This window comes from Arachis ipaensis, chromosome B08 (genome assembly GCF_000816755.2).
Source record: "Arachis ipaensis cultivar K30076 chromosome B08, Araip1.1, whole genome shotgun sequence".
NCBI lineage: Eukaryota > Viridiplantae > Streptophyta > Magnoliopsida > Fabales > Fabaceae > Arachis > Arachis ipaensis.
In genome coordinates, this window is record NC_029792.2 from 119,086,902 (window position 1) to 119,105,189 (window position 18,288).

Consider the following 18,288-nt stretch of genomic DNA (forward strand, 5'->3'; position numbering starts at 1 on the left):
TCATTCCATTTATCATAATATCATTTTTATTTTGATAAGATGTTATTGTAAGTGTACCTTATTATATTAGAAGTAAAATAAATTAAATCTTTCAAATGTAATTAAGATGATCAATTATTTAGGTGTACATTGTACAATATTCACTTCCTAGCTATATCCTACAACTTGTAAAAACGTTGATTTATTTTCTCTGACAGGTCAACCGAGCGTGTTGACTTTATTTTATTATTTTTAAGTTTTAACTGGATATATAAATGAATATGACATGTGAAGATGGCAACATAATTTCATATCTATCTAGAATTTATAAAACTAGATGATCCGATTATATTTTTGAAACTTACGATGATATTTGATAGAGATATATATTAAGCAAAGTTTAAATACATTTCACATTACACGTTCCCATTTTAAAAATGTTTATTCTTTCACATAATTGTCATACATTCAAAATTTCAAATCTCCATAGGTTTTACATACATGATGTGAACACCAAACCAGTCCACAGTTGAAGTCATTATTTTATGAATGATGATTGATATACGCACAGCGATAGATAATGCCTAATTCACAAGCGAGATTTGTCAAAATTTAAAATAAATAAATAAATAAATATTATTTATACTTCTTGGATACCTTATAAGTTATGTTTAACTAAAACAATTCTGAAATAGTCCCACACTTCAAAAACTAATATCTAAACTTGTATCTTTGTTTTTTCTCCACTAACATATAACTTTTACTACTCACAAAGTCACAAGTCTAAACAACTTCATAAATCTTTTTCATTTTAGGATAAAGTACTAAATTGGTCCTCTATATTTGGACGTAATCTTATTTTGGTCCTTAAGGTTTAAAATATTCTATTTGAATTCAAAAAAATTTTATTTAATTTCTGTTACAGCCTGGCCCAAACCATTTGCGAGCCAGCCCGACCCAAGCACCATCAGACCCGAACGGTCAGAAGTGAGGCGCTCAGTCGCCGACCTGGACGTGCGTCCCTGACAATTTTGCTATAGCTATATGAAGGAAACATCAAAGAAGGTGGGCCTACCCCTGCAGGGCCCACCTCTGACACGGTATATATGGGGAAGGTCCTACCCCTCCCCCAAGGTACGTCACATACCATTCATCCCTTTTTCGCCTGCACACTTTACTGACTAGAGCGTCGGAGTGTCTTTGCAGGTGACACCCCCCTCCTCACACGAAGTGCTCGGGACGTCGTCTATTCCAACCCAGTGACTCATGACCAGGCGAGACCCCCCTCATCAACCAGGATACGAATCCGAACCGTCCGATACCCAACCTACCGAACATTGACGCCGTCTGTGGGGAACGCCTGAATGGACGTTGTACTGGACCCACGAAAAATAGGCCGCGAGACCGAGCGCAGAGGAGAAGCCTCCGTGGCTTCTTCCCGGGAGCGCACGAGGTCCCCTCCAAGAAGAACCTCACGATCTCTTGAAAGACGCCCCTTCAGGGGAACTGGCGACAACAGCGCCAGAATAATGCAAGAACTACGTCACAGGATGCAGGACCTAGAGCACCGACTGGCAGACCGAGAACATCACCAACAAACTCCCGAATCAAGCAACTCCCGTTCCCCTCCGAGAAGCCACTCCCGGCGAACAGCTAGCCCAAGATCTGATCCCGAGAGCGCCAGGGAGGAAGGACGCACAAGGAGGCGCTGCGACCCCATCATCTATGCCAGGCGCGGGAGAAGACACACCGCAGATCGTGACCGGGAAGACGGTCACGGGAAGACGACGAAGGAAGAGCAAGGAGAACCCGCGGACCCGTCATAATGGGCGCGACCCCATTTCATTGTTCCATCCTCGAAGTCTGGCTGCCAAAACACTTTGACAAGCCAACGGACATGAAGTACAATAGAACCCAAGACCCACAGGAGCACCTTATGGCCTTCGAGGCCAGGATGAACCTGGAGGGAGTGGGGGATGAGGTAAGGTGCTACGCTTTCCCGGTCACCCTTGCGGGACCTGCAATACGGTGGTTTAATAGCCTCCCGCAGGGCTCGGTGGCCAGGTTTTTAGATATTAGCCACGCCTTCCTAGCCCAATTTACTACCAGAATAGTAAAGGCAAAGCACCCGATCAATCTGCTCGGAGTCACGCAGAAGTCCGGCGAACCGACCAGAAAATATCTAGACTGGTTCAACGACGAGTGCTTGGAGATCGACGGGCTAACTGACTCGGTTGCTAGCCTATACCTGACGAACGGACTCCTAAACGAAGACTTCAGAAAGCACCTCACCGCGAAGCTGGTATGGACAATGCAGGAGATCCAATGTGTAGCTAGGGAATACATCAATGATGAAGAAGTCAGCCAGGTCGTGGCTGCCAACAAATGGCAGCCCTCTTACAATCAAGCCCGGCACCACAGGAATGGAGAAAGACAGAAGGAACACGCCAGAGACGGCGGTCCGAGCAAGACACCCAGGCCATTTCCTCGAGTCGGGAAGTTCACTAATTACACTCCCTCACCGCACCGGTCATGGAAGTTTACCAACAAATAGCCGAGAAGGGAATCATGTCGAAGCCCCAACCTCTTAAGGACCGAACAGAGGGGAACAAGAGCCTCTACTGTGATTACCATAAAGGCTACGGGCACAAGACACAGGACTGCTTCGACCTGAAGGACGCGCTGGAACAAGCAATCAGGGATGGAAAACTAGCCGAATTCTCCCACCTCATTAGGGAGCCAAGGAGACAGAATCGCGACGATGAGGGGGAGGACAAGACCCGGGCAACAAAGCGACGCCAAGAGCCGGAGGACGACGATCACGGCCTTACCATAGTGAACGTGGTAACAGCGAGGAACGCGGCGCCAGGGTCGAGGACGGCACATAAAAACGACGCCAAAATCCTGGCGGTTTTCTCACCCTCGGCGCGGAACTCCAAAAGACTTCCATCCATTTCGTTTGGCCTGGAGGACCAATGGTTCGACGAGGTCGCGGAGAGCCCTCCCATGGTCATCATGGCCAGAGTGGGAACCGGCCTCATTAAGCGAATCCTCGTAGATACTGGGGCAGATTTAAATATCATGTTCCGCAACGTGTTCGACGCATTGGGCCTGCGAGACGCCGACCTGAAGACTCACCAACACGGTGTTGTATGACTAGGCGACCACTTCATCAGACCGGACGGGATAATCTCCCTCCCGATCTCCGTAGGACAAGGTCAGGCGAGAAGATCGATAATGGCCGAGTTCGTGGTCCTACGAGACTCCACAGCCTACAACATCATTCTAGGGAGAAAAACCATCAACGACCTAGGGGTAGTCATCAGCACAAAGATGCTAATAATGAAGTTTGTCGCTGAGGACGGGTCTGTGGAATCCATGAAAGGAGACTTGAAAACGGCAGTCGCTTGCGACAACGCCAGTCTCTCCTTAAGAAAGAAATCTAAGGAAGCGTCAGGGGTGTTCCTCGCCGACCTGGATGCCAGGGTCGACGACAAGCCCAGACCCGAACTAGAAGGGAACCTGGAGAAGTTTAGAGTCGGCGACACGGAGGAGAAGTTCACCTTCATGAACAGAAACCTCCCTCACGAACTGAAGGAACCCCTTGTGAAAATGATCAGGGCTAATGGCGACCTATTCGCCTGGACACCGGCTGACATGTCAGGGATAGATCCCCAACTCATGTCACACCATTTGGCCGTCATGCTACAGGCCAGACCAGTGGCCCAAAGGAAGAGGAAGATGTCACAGGAAAGGGCAGAGGAGGTGGCCAAGCAGACGGCCAGCCTTCTCGAAGCAGGATTTATCCGAGAACTCGACTACTCGACCTGGCTCTCGAATGTAGTCCTGGTAAGAAAGCATAATGGGAAATGGAGGATGTGTGTGGATTATTCCGACCTCAATAAAGCATGTCCCAAGGACTGCTACCCCCTACCCAACATCGATGCACTCGTTGACGCGGCGGCGGGGTACCGGTATCTGAGCTTTATGGATGCCTATTCTGTGAGATATATTTTCAAAATATGTGAAAAGTTATTTTGAAGAGTTACATCTCTTCATAGAGTTGTGACTTAATCAAAGGTTATGCCTGTTAAAAGGTTGCAACTATTTGAATAGTTATGTCTGTTGAAAGGTTGCAACTATTTGAATAGTTATGTCTGTTGAAAGGTTGTAACTATTTGAACAGTTGTGTCTGTTGAGTACGTTGTTGCATATACTCCGTATCTATAAATTTCCCTCATTTCATTATTGCGGAACAAATCTATCTCAACACTTTCTTTATGCGCAAAAGAAAGAATAGAGAATATTATTCTGTAAATTATCATTTAGTGTAAGGCTTGACTGTGTGAGTGCATAAACAAGTCAAGTATTCTTCATTGTATCCTACAGGAAATTTGCCAGTAACCCATTTTGCACACCATTGTATATTGGTGGGGGCGAATTAAGCCTAAAGGAAAATGTGTGTAACACACACCTTGAAGAATTGCGCTATTTGATTCACTATCCCCTTCTCTGCTATCTCACAATCTTTAGGCTTAATTTTTCACCAATAAAACAAAAAATGGTCACCACATCAATTAAGGAGATGACATCGGATTTTGTCAAGTTAGAAAGATTTGATGGTGGAAATTTCATACGATGGCAAAAGAAGATGCACTTCCTTCTCACAATACTAAAAGTGGCATATGTTCTTACCATGCCAAGACCACCAGAAGTTGAAGGGGAGGCCATTGCAAAAACACGAGCCAGGCAAAAATGGGACAACGATGACTATATATGCACCGGGCACATACTCAATGGCATGGTTGATGCACTATTTGATGTCTACCAAAATGTTGCGAGCGCAAAAGAATTATGGGACAAATTAGAGGCAAAATATATGGCCGAGAACGCAACAAGTAAGAAATTTCTTGTCACTCGCTTTAATAATTATAAGACGGTTGATGGTAGATCTGTCATGGAACAATTGCATGAAATTAAGCGTATTTTAAATAATTTTAAGCAACATAACATGCACATGGATGATACCATCATTGTATCTTCAATTATTGACAAACTCCCTCCATCATGGAAAGAATTCAAAAGAACTATGAAACATAGAAAGGATGATGTTTCTCTTGAGCAACTAAGTAATCACCTTTGTCTTGAAGAAGAGTATTGTAAACAAGACGATACTAAAGAGCAAAGTGCTCATGCTAATCTTCACGTAATGGAAGATGAAAAATCCAACAAGCCCAACAAGAAGAGATATCGAGATTTTAATAAATCTCAAGGTAACAATGGTGATTTCAGAAAAAATAAAAAGAAAAGAAATTGTTTTCATTGTGAAAAACTAGGACATTTTAAGAAAGAATGTCGTTTCTTAAGGAAAAAGAAAGAAAAGAATGACACAGCAATAAAAGATAATCTTATTACTGTAATTTCTGAGATCAACATGATTGAAGACATTGGATCATGGTGGATAGATTCTGGTGCAACTCGACATGTATACAAGAATAGAGATTTTTTCAAAACATTCAAAGAAGAGAATGGGACTATTCTGTACATGGAAAATGAATCAACTGTTCAAGTAATGGGCAAAAGAATGGTGGAACTTGAATTCACTTCTGGAAGAGTACTGACTCTTACTGATGTATATTATGTACCCGAAGTCAGAAAAAATTTAGTTTCTGTTCTCCTACTTAACAAGTACGGGTTTAAGTCTGTATTTGAAGGAGACAAATTTATTCTTTCTAAGGGTGGAGTGTTTGTGGGTAAAGGATATCTATGTAAGAATATGTTTAAATTGAATATTGTAAATACTAATAATAATAATAATGTTTCTGTTTATATTGCTGAGTCCTTTAATTTATAGCATAATCATTTAGGACATGTTAATTTTCATAAATTAAATGATATGATAAAATATGATCTTATTCCAAAATTAATTAAAAATTCAGATGTATAAACAACTTGTATGTTAACCAAGATAACAAGACTTCCTTTTCAAAGAGTACAAAGAAATTCAAAGTTATTAGAATTAATACATTCTGATGTATGTGATTTGCATGGTTGGCCTACTATAGGTGAAAAGAAATATTTTGTAACTTTTATTGATGATTTCAGTAGATATTGTTACATATATTTGATGCATTCTAAAGATGAAGTCTTGGATAAATTTAAGATTTTTAAAACTGAAGTTGAATTACAACATGAAACCTTTATTAAGTGCTTAAGGTCTGACCGTGGAGGAGAATATTATAATCCTAGTTATTTTAAGTCCACTGGTATTATTCATCAAACCACTACACCATATTCTCCACAACAGAATGGTATTGCTGAAAGAAAAAATAGGGTGCTAGAAGAAATGGTTAATGCTATGATATCTTATTCTGGTCTAGCAAAAGGTTATTAGGGTGAGGCTATGTTAACTGCCTGTTATATTTTAAATAGAATTCCCAATAAAAGGAATAAAATAACTCCATATGAACTTTGGAAGAATAAAAAGCCTAATCTTAAATATCTTAAAGTTTGGGGCTGTAGAGCAATAGTAAAAGTTTCTGAACCTAAACAAAAGAAATTAGGAGAAAGAGGTATAGAATGTATTTTCTTAGGATATGCTGAGAACAATAAAGCTTATAGGTTTGTAGTTATTGAATCTAATGAATCATACTCTGCTAATACAGTTATTGAATCAAGAGATGCAATTTTCTTAGAGGATAGATTTAATTCAACTCCAAGACCTGAAAGTAAAATTCACTTAGAAATAGAAGAAAATGTAGAAAATAAGCCCGTTGAAAATATTGAACCTAAAAAAAGTAAAAGAATAAGAAAAGCAAAGACTTATGGACCAGATTTTTTTATGTTCCTTGTGGAAGGGACAGGAGAATCAATAGATAGTATTGCACCTATATGCCTTCATATGGAAGGTGATCCTGAGACCTATGAAGAGGCTATAAGGTCTCGAGATTCAGATTTTTGGAAAGAAGCAATACAAGATGAAATGGACTCAATAATGAGAAATAACACTTGGAAATTAGTGGATCTTCCTCGTGGGTCAAAAGCCATTGGTTCTAAATGAATTTTCAAAAAGAAAATGAAAGTAGATGGAACTGTTGATAAGTTTAAAGCACGGTTAGTTGCTAAGGGGTTTGCACAAAAAGAAGGAATTGATTACTTTGATACATATGCACTAGTAGCAAGAATTGCTACAATTAGAGTGCTTATAGCACTTGCTTCAATCTTTAATTTTATCATTCACCAAATGGATATTAAAACAGCTTTCTTAAATGGTGAACTAGACGAAGAGGTGTATATGAAGCAACCCGAAGGATTTATAGTTGCTGGTCAAGAAAATAAAGTGTGCAAATTAGTTAAGTCTTTATATGGACTGAAACAAGCCCCTAAGCAATGGCATAAAAAATTTGATAAAAATGTTCGTGCTAATGGATATAAAATAAATGAATTGGATAAATGTGTGTATAGTAAAGTTAAAAATGATAAAGGTGTTATGATTTGTTTATATGTTGATGATATGCTTATCTTTGGTACTGATTTAGAAAAGGTAGAAAAAACTAAACATTTTTTGTCTAGTAATTTTGATATGAAAGATATGGGAGCTGCAGATATAATTTTAGGAATTAAAATTGTTAGAGATTGTCATAATTTAGGATTATCTCAATCTCATTATATAGAAAAAATATTAAAAAGGTTTGATGAATTTGAAGGATATTCGGTGAGTACTCCTTTTGATCCAAGTATTAAATTAGTACCCAATACAGGTTCGTCTGTTTCACAAATTGAGTATGCAAAAATAATTGGATGCTTAATGTATGCTATGACTTGTACTAGACCAGATATAACATATGCTGTAGGTCGCTTAAGTCGGTATACAAGCAATCCAAGTAAAGACCATTTGCATGCTGTCCGAAGAATATTAAAATATTTGAAAGGAACAATAAACTATACTTTGTTGTATAGTGGTGAACCTTCTGTTTTAGAAGGATATACAAATGCCAGTTGAATAAGCTATACAGAGGATCATGCATCAACAAGTGGTTGGATCTTTACTCTTGGTGGGGGTGCTGTTTCTTGGGGATCCAAGAAACAAACTTCCATAATGGACTCTATCATGGCTGCAGAATTTGTTGCTTTGGCAGCAGCAAGCAAGGAAGCTGAATGGCTTAGAGATTTATTACATGAAATTTCAGTTTGGCCAAAACCAATGGCACCAATCTCTATGCATTGTGATAGCCAAGCAACATTATCAAAGGCTTATAGCTAAGTCTATAATGGAAAATCTAGGCACATTGGAGTAAGACATAGCTATGTTAAAAACCTTATTAGTAATGGATCTATATCTATAAATTTTATAAGGTCAGAACAAAATTTTGCAGATCCTTTGACGAAAGAATTGACAAGGGATTTGGTGTTTAAAACATCAAAAGGGATGGGACTAAAATCCGTATTTTAAAAAATTACCAATGGTGGAAACCCAACTCACACTTGAGTAACATCAAGTCTTGAGTTCAATGCAGTAAAGTACACTATTAGAGTAATTGCAAGTACTCATAATAATTTCTTTCATCCCAAGGTGAAAAGTACTTGGAACCATAATGGTATAAAGGAACAGGATGAGCTTTACTCTTAATAGACCTATAGCAAGTATATTATTGCTGAAGTATTTAATTATGGGATACTTTTGATAGAGTCTACCTATATGAGTGTGAACTGAGGCCGGTTCTTAGAGTTAAGATTTTACTCTTAAAGCACTCACGAAAGGATATAAGACACAAGGCCATGTAGTATACTAAATGTGTCATATTAAATATAACATTTAAATAATACCAAAATTTTATGTATCATCAGTGCACGCTTGCTCATATGAGTTAAATGGTTCAAAGCTTGTCTACCATTTTAAATTTGGATGAGTGAATACCACTGGTTGCTAGGTAAAGGTTCAAATCGCAAGATACCTCTACTGAAAGCATAAAACTTCCAGAATGATAGGATTGAAAAGAAATTTTGAAAATGGTGGGGGATTGTGAGATATATTTTCAAAATATGTGAAAAGCTATTTTGAAGAGTTACATCTCTTCATAGAGTTGTGACTTAATCAAAGGTTATGCCTGTTAAAAGGTTGCAACTATTTAAATAGTTATATCTGTTAAAAGGTTGCAACTATTTGAATAGTTATGTTTGTTGAAAGGTTGCAACTATTTGAATAGTTATGTCTGTTGAAAGGTTGTAACTATTTGAACAGTTGTGTCTGTTGAGTACGTTGTTGCATGTACTCCGTATCTATAAATTTTCCTCATTTCATTATTGCAGAACAAATCTATCTCAACACTTTCTTTATGCGCAAAAGAAAGAATAGAGAATATTATTCTGTAAATTATCATTTAGTGTAAGGCTTGACTGTGTGAGTGCATAAACAAGTCAAGTGTTCTTCATTGTATCCTACAGGAAATTCTTCAGTAACCCATTTTGCACACCATTGTATATTGGTGGGGGCGAATTAAGCCTAAAGGAAAGTGTGTGTAACACACGCCTTGAAGAATTGCGCTATTTGATTCACTATTCCCTTCTCTGCTATCTCACAATCTATTCCGGCTACAATCAGATACCGATGCACCGGCCAGACGAAGAAAAAACAGCATTCATAACGCTATGAGGAATCTATTACTACAAGGTAATGCCCTTTGCCCTGAAGAACGCGGGGGCCACGTATCAAAGGTTGATGAACAAGATATTCAGCGACCTCATTGGCAAGACGGTAGAAGTCTACGTAGACGATATCCTTGCCAATACCACCCGGCCTGAGGACCTCCTAAGTGACCTGGGATCTGTATTTGCCACCCTCCGACGACACGGCAAGAGGCTCAACCCTCTCAAATGTGCCTTTGCCATGGAGGTCAGGAAGTTCCTAGGATTCATGATAACCCAAAGGGGGGTGGAAGCCAATCCGGAAAAATGCCAAGTAATACTCCAAATGAAGAGCCCGGGCTGTGTCAAAGACGTTCAAAGACTGACAGGAAGGCTCACTGCGCTGTCTCGCTTCCTTGGGGCATCGGCGGCAAAGGTCCTACCTTTCTTTAACCTAATGAGAAAGGGAATAGTATTTGAATGGACCCCGGCGTGCGAGGAATCGTTCAATCATTTCAAAGAAATCCTTGCAACACTACCTATGCTCGGTAAGCCCGAGGTCGGAGAACCATTCTACCTGTACCTCGCCATAGCGGAAGAAGCGCTGGCAGCAGTTTTGGTACGGGAAGAAGGGAAAATTCAACAGCCCATTTACTTTGTGAGTAAAGCGCTGCAAGGAGCAGAACTAAGGTACAGCAAGTTGGAGAAACTAGCACTAGCACTCCTAACCTCTTCCCGCAGACTGCGGCAATACTTCCAAGGCCATCAAGTGTTCGTGAGAACGGACCAGGAAATTCGTCAAGTGCTCCAAAAACCCGACTTGGCGGGAAGAATGATGACTTGGGCCATTGAGCTATCTCAATACGATTTGAGATATGAGCCTCGACATGCGATTAAGGCACAAGCAATGGCAGACTTTCTGGTGGAAGTAACGAGAGACCCGACCAAGGAAGCGGGCACACGGTGGAAGCTCCACGTGGACGGAGCCTCCAACCAAACGTCCGGAGGCACCGGAATCATCCTGGAAAGCCCTGCCGGGGTCATATATGAACAATCGATCAAGTTCGAGTTTCCCGTATCAAACAACCAAGCGGAATACGAGGCCCTTCTGGGCGGCTTGATCTTAGCTCGAGAAGTCGGGGCTACGAGGCCAGAAGTGTGCAGCGACTCACAGGTCGTTACCTCGCAAGTGAACAGAAGCTACCAAGCCAGGGACTCGCTGTTGCAAAAGTACTTGGAGAAGGTCAGAGAGCTGGCCAAGCAGTTCGGAGAGGTCACAGTCCAACACGTTCCGAGGGAAAGAAACACACGGGCAGACCTCTTATCTAAGCAAGCGAGCACAAAACCGGGAGTTGGCAACAGATCCCTCATTCAAGGAATGATAAAGGAACCGGCAGTCGCCCTCCACCTGACAAAGATAGGCCCCTCGTGGATGGACCCCCATCACTGACTTCCTGGAAAATGGCAAACTCCCTAAAGACGAGAAGGAAGCTAAAGCGTTGAGAAGGGAGGCGGCCAGATATGCGATCATACAAGACCAACTATTCAAAAAGGGACTCAGCCAGCCCCTGCTGAAGTGCCTTCATCCCGACCAAACGGACTACGTACTCAGAGAAGTCCACGAGGGATGCTGTGGTCACCACATCGGGGGCAAAACCCTAGCAAGAAAGCTCATTCGAGCTAGATATTATTGGCCGTTGATGATGGTCGACTCAAAAGAGTTCGTAAAGAAATGTGTCAAGTGCCAAGAGAATGACAACTTCCACAAAGCGCCGGCAACCGAACTAAGCCTACTGACGTCCTCCCGACCTTTCGCACAATGGGGAGTCGACCTACCGGGACCTTTCCCGGTCGGCCCGGGACAAGTCAAATACATCATAGTCACTGTCGACTACTATACCAAATGGATAGAAGCTGAACCACTGGCAAGCATATCCTCAGCCAATTGTCGAAAGTTCATGCGGAGGCAGGTGATAACTCGATTCGGCATCCCGGAAGTCGTCATCTCTGATAACGGGACACAGTTCACCGACAAGAAATTTGTGAAGTTCCTCACCGGCCTGGGCATAAAGCAAAAATTCTCCTCAGTATAGCACCGCCAGACAAACGGTCAAGTTGAGGCCGCAAACAAGGTCGTCTTGCTGGGCCTCAAAAAGCGGCTGGACAGCAAAAAAGGTGCATGGGCCGACGAACTTGCCTCGGTTCTCTGGTCCTACCGGACGACCGAGCAATTGTCCACAGAGGAAACCCCTTTCTGCCTGACATACGGGGTGGACACAATGATACCCGTAGAGATCGGCGAGCCGAGCCCACGATTACTTCTGAAGAGAGTAGAGGAAGCGGTAGAAAAAGACCTGGCAGATGAGGCTAGGGAGATGGCCCATTTGTCAGAAATAGCGCTAAAGCAAAGAATGGCCCTGCGCTATAACACCAAAGTGCTCAAGAGAGAATTTGAGCAAAACGACCTCGTCCTACGGCGTAACGATATCGGGCTACCGACCCAAGGAGAAGGCAAACTGGCGGCGAACTAGGAAGGCCCTTACAGAGTCAAAGAAGTGATCGGCAAGGGTGCCTACAAACTGGAGAAGTTCGATGGAAGGGAGGTCCCGAGAACTTGGAATGCAAGTAACCTAAGAAGGTTTTACTCCTAGCTCAAGCGCGCCGGCCAGGCGATCTAACGAGCTTAATCATTTACCTTTGTACTCGCTATGGTAATAGACTTGTTTAATTACCGATTAATGTTTACTTGTCAAAAAATTACATCTCTACTGTTCTTTTTTCTACTTACACATCACACGACAACAAGTTCCACAACGCATTAAACGGAACCACGTTACGGCACCCCGGGACTGATCACCCCGGGAGCCACCTAAATTAAAGCCATAACAAACGGCTACAACGATAGCAAGGCCACGACCTGGCTTCGCCGAATTACCAACACAACGGTAAATAAACACGAGCGGAAAGCTCACACCGACAAAACGGTAACAAAACAAAACGAAAACGCTACCAAACAAGCAAAGAAGACGATAATCACAAGCCGACCAAGCGACTCTTAAAGTATGACAAAGTAAGCTCCAAAAGTTCTACAACAAAACCACAAATCCATACAAAAGCATAAGGTACAAGAGCTCATTTCTTGGGCATATCAACAATCTTGCCATCCTTGATTCCCTGCTCTCTGGTCACCTTATGTTTCTTCTTAAACTCCTCAACCTCAGCTTGAGCGGCCTTAGCCGACGAGACGGCCACGTCACATTCCTTCTCCAAAGCCACCACCCGACCTTGCGCGGCATTAAGTTGGCTCTCCAGAGTCATCTTCCACTCGGTTAAATGGGACACGGTGTCATCGGAGGCCTTCAGCTTCTCCTCGGCAGACGCAGCTTTCTCCTCAACAGCCTTAAGCTTTTTCCTCGTCTCGGAAAGCTGTTCCTGAAGCGTTTCAACTTGAGCTTTGAATTCATTGTTGGCCTTGGCAGCAGTTTCGAGCTTCCTGCGTAGTGACTGCATCTCTGACAACTCGAACTCGGCCTTCCGAGCTATTACATCTCCGCGAAGAAGCATACGGTACATCCACCTCGCCTGCCTCGCAAGCTCGGAGCCGAGGAAGTGATCTTCCGTACTGGGGATCAGTTGGGAGTCTATGAAAGCCCCAGCGTCGAAGTTTCTTTCCATCACGGTGAGAGCTCCTTCAGGGCTGGAGGATGCCCTCTGCCTTTTGGGAGTGGGAATAAGCTTCAAGTCATCATCCTCTTGTTGAGTGGAGGACAAATACCCAATGCCGGCCGTCTCCTCGGGAATAAGGGAAGCATGCGCCCCGGCAGAGTTTTTGTCAGACATCTCGGTGTCACGAGGTGAAGGCACTGACTGATCCTTCTTCTTCTCAGAAGGGTTTTCTGGCTTCCCATCAACCTTCCCGTCGACTTTCTCCTCATCACTGTCCGCCAAGAAGGTCTTGTATAAACCCTCAAGCCCCGTCACCGAAGCAGACATCTCCACTGCAACGAATAAGCAAATATGTTAGTCGTGAAACCGGCACAACCAAGCGAATGAATAACAACGCAAAAATACAAGGCAAAACAACTCACAAATATAATTTCTGGCGACCTCCCGATCACCCATCAACAGGTGGGGATTCACATGATTCTTCCCAAAAACAGCCAACAACACGTCGGGAACCCTCCTGTCCACAACGGACATCCCCTTATAAGACACCTTAATAAATGTGTTAGATCCCGCCCCGAAGCTCCAGTACATCGGGATGAGGCGTTCCCCTTCTAACGACAGCCAGAAGGGGTGACGACCTTTGACCGAACGCACCTTAAAATACTTGTCTTTAAACCCATGATAAGAGTCCTCGAACAAGCCAAAGATCCTCCGACCCTGGGCAGATCAGAAGGACATGAACCCTCTCCTCGCTTTCCCCTCCTTCGAAGGATTCGTGAGGTTGAAGAAAAAAAGGAAAACATCAACAGATACTGGCAACTCCAGATATTCGCATACCATCTCGAAACAGCGGATGGAAGCCCAACTGTTTGGATGTAGCTGCGACGGCGCCACAAAGATCCGATTAAGGAGCGCCATTTGAAAAGCAGAAAATGGGATACGAACCCCCACTTGGGTGAACATGTACTTATAAAACCAGATCCAGTCGGGGACCCGAGGGGAATGGAAATTAAGCTCGTATTATTGTTCGTTGGGGGCAGGAACAAAGACGTCGTAGTTGGCCTCTTCATCAGTCCCCCCGCACAAGTACTCGCCTTGGTGGAACTCCGTTAGCTCCTCCTCGCCCATCTGGTTCGGGGAGTCCTTCACATCGGAAGTCACCCAGGCGTAGGGGTCGTAATTCACGGCGGAAGGGGAAGCTCGAGAAACGACGCGAGGCATACCTACAGTGGGGGTACCACTCAGTTAGTCTATGAGGTCGGGAGTCCGGAAAAAACCCAGAAACTACATTTAAACCTATTCAATAGCTAAGATCATGCATGGCTAAGGAAAAATTCAAACAAAAGCCTACCCTGGAATGGTAACCCCCTTTACGCACCTACTTGGCACTAAAGGCCATCTACCATACAAAACCAAGCAAACAACATATATGCAGAAGAACTAATGGCAAAGGCAAAATAAACACGAAGCGGAAAACAAAGAGATGAATGATTACCTGGATTAATTGCAAAGATTCGAAGGAGATGATTGGATGAGTGAATGCGCAAGAATGCAGAAACAACACTCTGGAAAACTCAAAGAAGGGGAAGATGAAGATGATTGGAGTGAAGAAATGAGAAGAAAACAAAGGAAAAACTGTTTAAAACTGCCACTCAAGGAGCGCAAAAGGCCTAGGGGCAAACAGTCTTTGCGCGTGGGGCTTTCAACCCATTATGAGCATTTAATGCTCTACGCGAGGAACGAGGCAACAAACGATTACCTCAGCAACGAACAGACACGCGCGCAAGAGGCACATCCCCTCCACGGGCGGCCGACCTGGCGACAACACACGAAAGAAGAGATAACACGCCACCAACGACCCTCACGGTTAGCGCTGGCGTGTTGGAGACACTATTACGGCCTGGCCCAAACCATTTGCGGGCCAGCCCGACCCGAGCACCACCCGACCCGAACGGTCAGAAGTGAGGCGCTCAGTCGCCAACCCGGACGCGCGTCCCTGACAGCTTTGCTACAGCTGTACGAAGGAAACATCGAAGAAGGTGGGCCTACCCCTGCAGGGCCTACCTCTGACACGGTATATATGGGGAAGGTCCTGCCCCTCCCCCAAGGTACGTCACATACCATTCATCCCTTTTTCGCCTGCACACTTTACTGACTAGAGCGTCGGAGTGTCTTTGCAGGTGACACCCCCCTCCTTACACGAAGTGCTCGGGACATCGTCTATTCCAACCCGGTGACTCACGACCAGGCGAGACCCCCCTCATCAACCAGGATACGAATCCGAATCGTCCGGTACCCGACCTACCGAACAATTTCAATATAGTCTCACTGTAAGATCAAAGTTAAATAATTAATGAAATATCCTACATGATAACAATACAAGGATAAAGTTGATAATCTAGAGAACAAGTACAAGCTCCAAAGACACAAAATCAACTGTGGATGCATCAATACATTTATTTATCATTCTCCTTAGTTCTATAGAAAATATTTTGATGGTTTCAGTGGCTAAGAGAAGGGGGGGGTTGAATCTTAGCCACCTTGCTTAGTAACACTTGCTGGCCTTTGAGATAACTTCAGTAGACTTTTTTTATTTTTGTCTCGTCACTAGCCACGAGACTTTTATTTTTATCTTGTCACTTGGTATGAGACTTTTCTTTTTGTCTCGTCACTTGGCACGAGATATTTTTCAGTTTGAGCTCCTATGCAATAGAAACAGAATTGGAGTAGAGAAGAGAGAAAATTACACCCAGATATATCCTGGTTCAGCTGCTAACTGCAGTGCAGCCTACATCCAGTCTCCATCACAACCATGATGGAATTTCACTATAATCTTCTTGATTACAGACTGTAAAGTGCTAACCCAACTTACAAGGGAATTCCCACATAATCATGAAACACAACATAGATGAACAAAGGAACTCTAAGACATCTATGGCTTTTTCTTTTAATTTTGCACTCTCTGCCTTTTTCCGCTCTATGACTTTTTTATACAAACCTCACTGTTTGCCTTTTTCCATGAGACTCAAGACATGACAAAATTAAACAGAAAAATACTAAATAGAATACATTGAAGGAGAAGAAAAACTGCTAGCTTAGGTAGCTATGAGAATCCTGTGCCTTGCACTCTCACTGCTTACTTCTAACTCCTTGCTCCAAACAGTGGCTGTTCTCCCTTTTTTTAGAAGAGAGAAGCCTCCACACTTGAAGCCAAAACCCAAGCCAACTTCTTCTTCTTCAAGAAACAGAACCGGTTCGGCCACACAGAGAGAGAAGAGATAACCATGCAAAACCCAACATGCAATTACCTCTAGTCCTTCCTTGGTCACCACTCTTCATCAATCCGAGCTCTCCATCCTTGGCTTGCTCTCCAAGATGGATTTCTGGCCCTTGATGCCTCATGATGATGATGACTTCATCTGCTTCAATCTCTGCCTCTACCATCACTTCGCCACTCTAGCTACTTCCTGTGGTGATTGAGCATAATCAATGACAAGTCACGCCTCCAAGAGTCTCTTTGCTGGCCGAATCTTCTTCCTTCTTTTTGAGCATGAAGAGCTCGAGATTACTTCACCAAATCTAATCATATTTGGTGAAAATCTCAGCCACAGCACACTTTTATTTTGTTATGTTTTCTTGCCATCATTGTGATGGTCTTGTAGCTTGCTCTTTCTTCAATTTGGTAGCTAAGTTTTGCTTTCATGGTTTCCTGTGTAATAATCGAAGAAGAGAAGCAAAAATGAGAAAGAGGAGAGAGAAATTTGAACACTAGCTAATGGGTAATGATAAAGTGAAATTAAAGTCCAACTTCTCTTGCATAAGGTAGCGTGTAGAGTTACTGAACCCATCAAATCAATTTCTCTCTCTCACATTTATGTTTCCAATGCTAGCAAATTAAATTTGAAATCCATCCAAAGTAAAGAAATGGGATCCGTGGGAAAGCATGAGGCAAATGATAACATTTGCTTTCCTGATGGATATTGGATCAAGCATTGGTTCTTGTAGCATCAAAATTAATTTGGGCTTGTAGCAATAATAGCTTCAATTTAGCCCAAATAAAACACAACATTGTTTCAGCCACTATGATCACAATTAGATTAATATCAAGGCTGAGTGTTCATAGGCATATTGGGCTTGCACCAGAATTTCATTTTCGGCCCAATATTAAAAACCTACAACAAAATTATTAATCAATATATATTAAATGAAAATCAAATTAATAATTTTATAATTAATTATTTTAATAATGTTTAGTCATCACAAATATTAATTTAGAGTTTTCCAAACTCATCAATCTCCCCCTTGATGACAAACATTATTAAAATTAGAATGGAAAGAAATTTAAAGATTGAGTAAAGAATACTCCCTTTGAATTTGAATTTCTCCCCTTTTCAAATTGTCACATGACTCTCCCTTAATATATGCTATTTTTACTAAGGGAAGCACTAACCTGTAATAGTTTAATCAAGCTTCAAGTAACAATGTTATTTAGCATTTTTATTACATGATGCTAAATGCTTGATTTATGAGCAGATTTGAATGATATACAAAACTCATTTGTTATCAATAATTTGATTGTCTGCTCAAACTTTTTACACATCAATGGAGTACAAAACAATGTTGTTCAAAAAATTTTCCAGTCAAGATATCAGAGCAAAATTATTATGGTAAGAAAAATATTTTGAAGCACACATGATCAAAACATGGCAGTTTTTATTCTTTACATAGTTTAAAGGAACTGCCAAAAATATCAAGCATATTAACTAGGATAAAACAAAGTATTCAATATAAGCATGCATATTCATCAATTCATCAAGGTTAATTAACAACCTATCATCCATGTAATCAAAACAAATGCAGTTTCAATATTATATCAAGCATCAAAATATAACAAGGGTGATCATGAATTTTCAACCGAAAATTTCATCCCCTGTTTTTCTTTATTTCAATTTTCAGCTTTTCTCCCCCTTTTATCATCAAAGGGGCTCCTGCAAGAAATATTTAACATAGAAACATAAT

At 42.2% G+C, this 18,288-nt stretch overlaps 2 protein-coding genes across 2 annotated transcripts; both read left to right on the forward strand.

Annotated features, from left to right (window-relative positions):
- On the forward strand, positions 1,344–1,805 carry LOC107611538 (probable splicing factor, arginine/serine-rich 5). Its single transcript, XM_016313453.1, has one exon. It carries the CDS (start codon positions 1,344–1,346, stop codon positions 1,803–1,805), a length of 462 nt encoding a protein of 153 aa, XP_016168939.1.
- LOC107611537 lies at positions 1,805–2,533 on the forward strand. The gene has a single exon (XM_016313452.1). It carries the CDS (start codon positions 1,805–1,807, stop codon positions 2,531–2,533), a length of 729 nt encoding a protein of 242 aa, XP_016168938.1.